Source organism: Tupaia chinensis, unplaced genomic scaffold (assembly GCF_000334495.1).
Source record: "Tupaia chinensis unplaced genomic scaffold, TupChi_1.0 Scaffold132255_1, whole genome shotgun sequence".
In the NCBI taxonomy this organism is placed as follows: Eukaryota; Metazoa; Chordata; class Mammalia; order Scandentia; family Tupaiidae; genus Tupaia; species Tupaia belangeri.
In genome coordinates this window covers 1-817 of record NW_006192539.1, presented here as the reverse complement: position 1 = coordinate 817, position 817 = coordinate 1, and the positions used below count along the sequence as shown (strand labels likewise).

Sequence of the window (817 nt, the reverse complement as noted above, 5' to 3'; positions counted from 1 at the left end):
CCCCCCCCGGCCGGCAGGCTGGGCGCGCAGGGGCGCGGGCCCCCGCCCGGCGCGCAGCGGCACCATGGGCACGGTGCTGTCCCTGTCCCCCAGCTACCGGAAGGCCACGCTGTTTGAGGATGGCGCGGCCACGGTGGGCCACTACACCGCCGTGCAGAACAGCAAGAACGCCAAGGACAAGAACCTGAAGCGGCACTCCATCATCTCCGTGCTGCCTTGGAAGAGGATCGTGGCCGTGTCGGCCAAGAAGAAGAACTCCAAGAAGGTGCAACCCAACAGCAGCTACCAGAACAACATCACGCACCTCAACAATGAGAACCTGAAGAAGTCGCTGTCTTGCGCCAACCTGTCCACATTCGCCCAGCCCCCACCGGCGCAGCCGCCCGCACCCCCGGCCAGCCAGCTCTCCGGCTCCCAGACCGGGGTCTCCTCTTCCGTCAAGAAGGCCCCGCACCCTGCTGTCACCTCCGCGGGGACGCCCAAACGGGTCATCGTCCAGGCGTCCACTAGCGAGCTGCTGCGCTGCCTGGGCGAGTTTCTCTGCCGCCGGTGCTACCGCCTGAAGCACCTGTCCCCGACGGACCCCGTGCTCTGGCTGCGCAGCGTGGACCGCTCGCTGCTTCTGCAGGGCTGGCAGGACCAGGGCTTCATCACGCCTGCCAACGTGGTCTTCCTCTACATGCTCTGCAGGGATGTTATCTCCTCCGAGGTGGGCTCGGACCACGAGCTCCAGGCCGTCCTGCTGACCTGCCTGTACCTCTCCTACTCCTACATGGGCAACGAGATCTCCTACCCGCTCAAGCCCTTCCTGGTGGAG

The 817-nt window shown here is 66.2% G+C and overlaps 1 protein-coding gene across 1 annotated transcript; it reads left to right on the top strand.

Annotated features, from left to right (window-relative positions):
* Window positions 1-7: 7 nt before the first annotated feature.
* LOC102480500 (cyclin-dependent kinase 5 activator 1) lies at window positions 8-811 on the top strand (the record flags this gene model as incomplete). The annotated part of the gene is made up of 1 exon (XM_006160913.3): window positions 8-811. A coding segment is annotated over exon 1 (747 nt), but the record flags the coding sequence as incomplete, so codon positions are not given.
* Window positions 812-817: the final 6 nt, after the last annotated feature.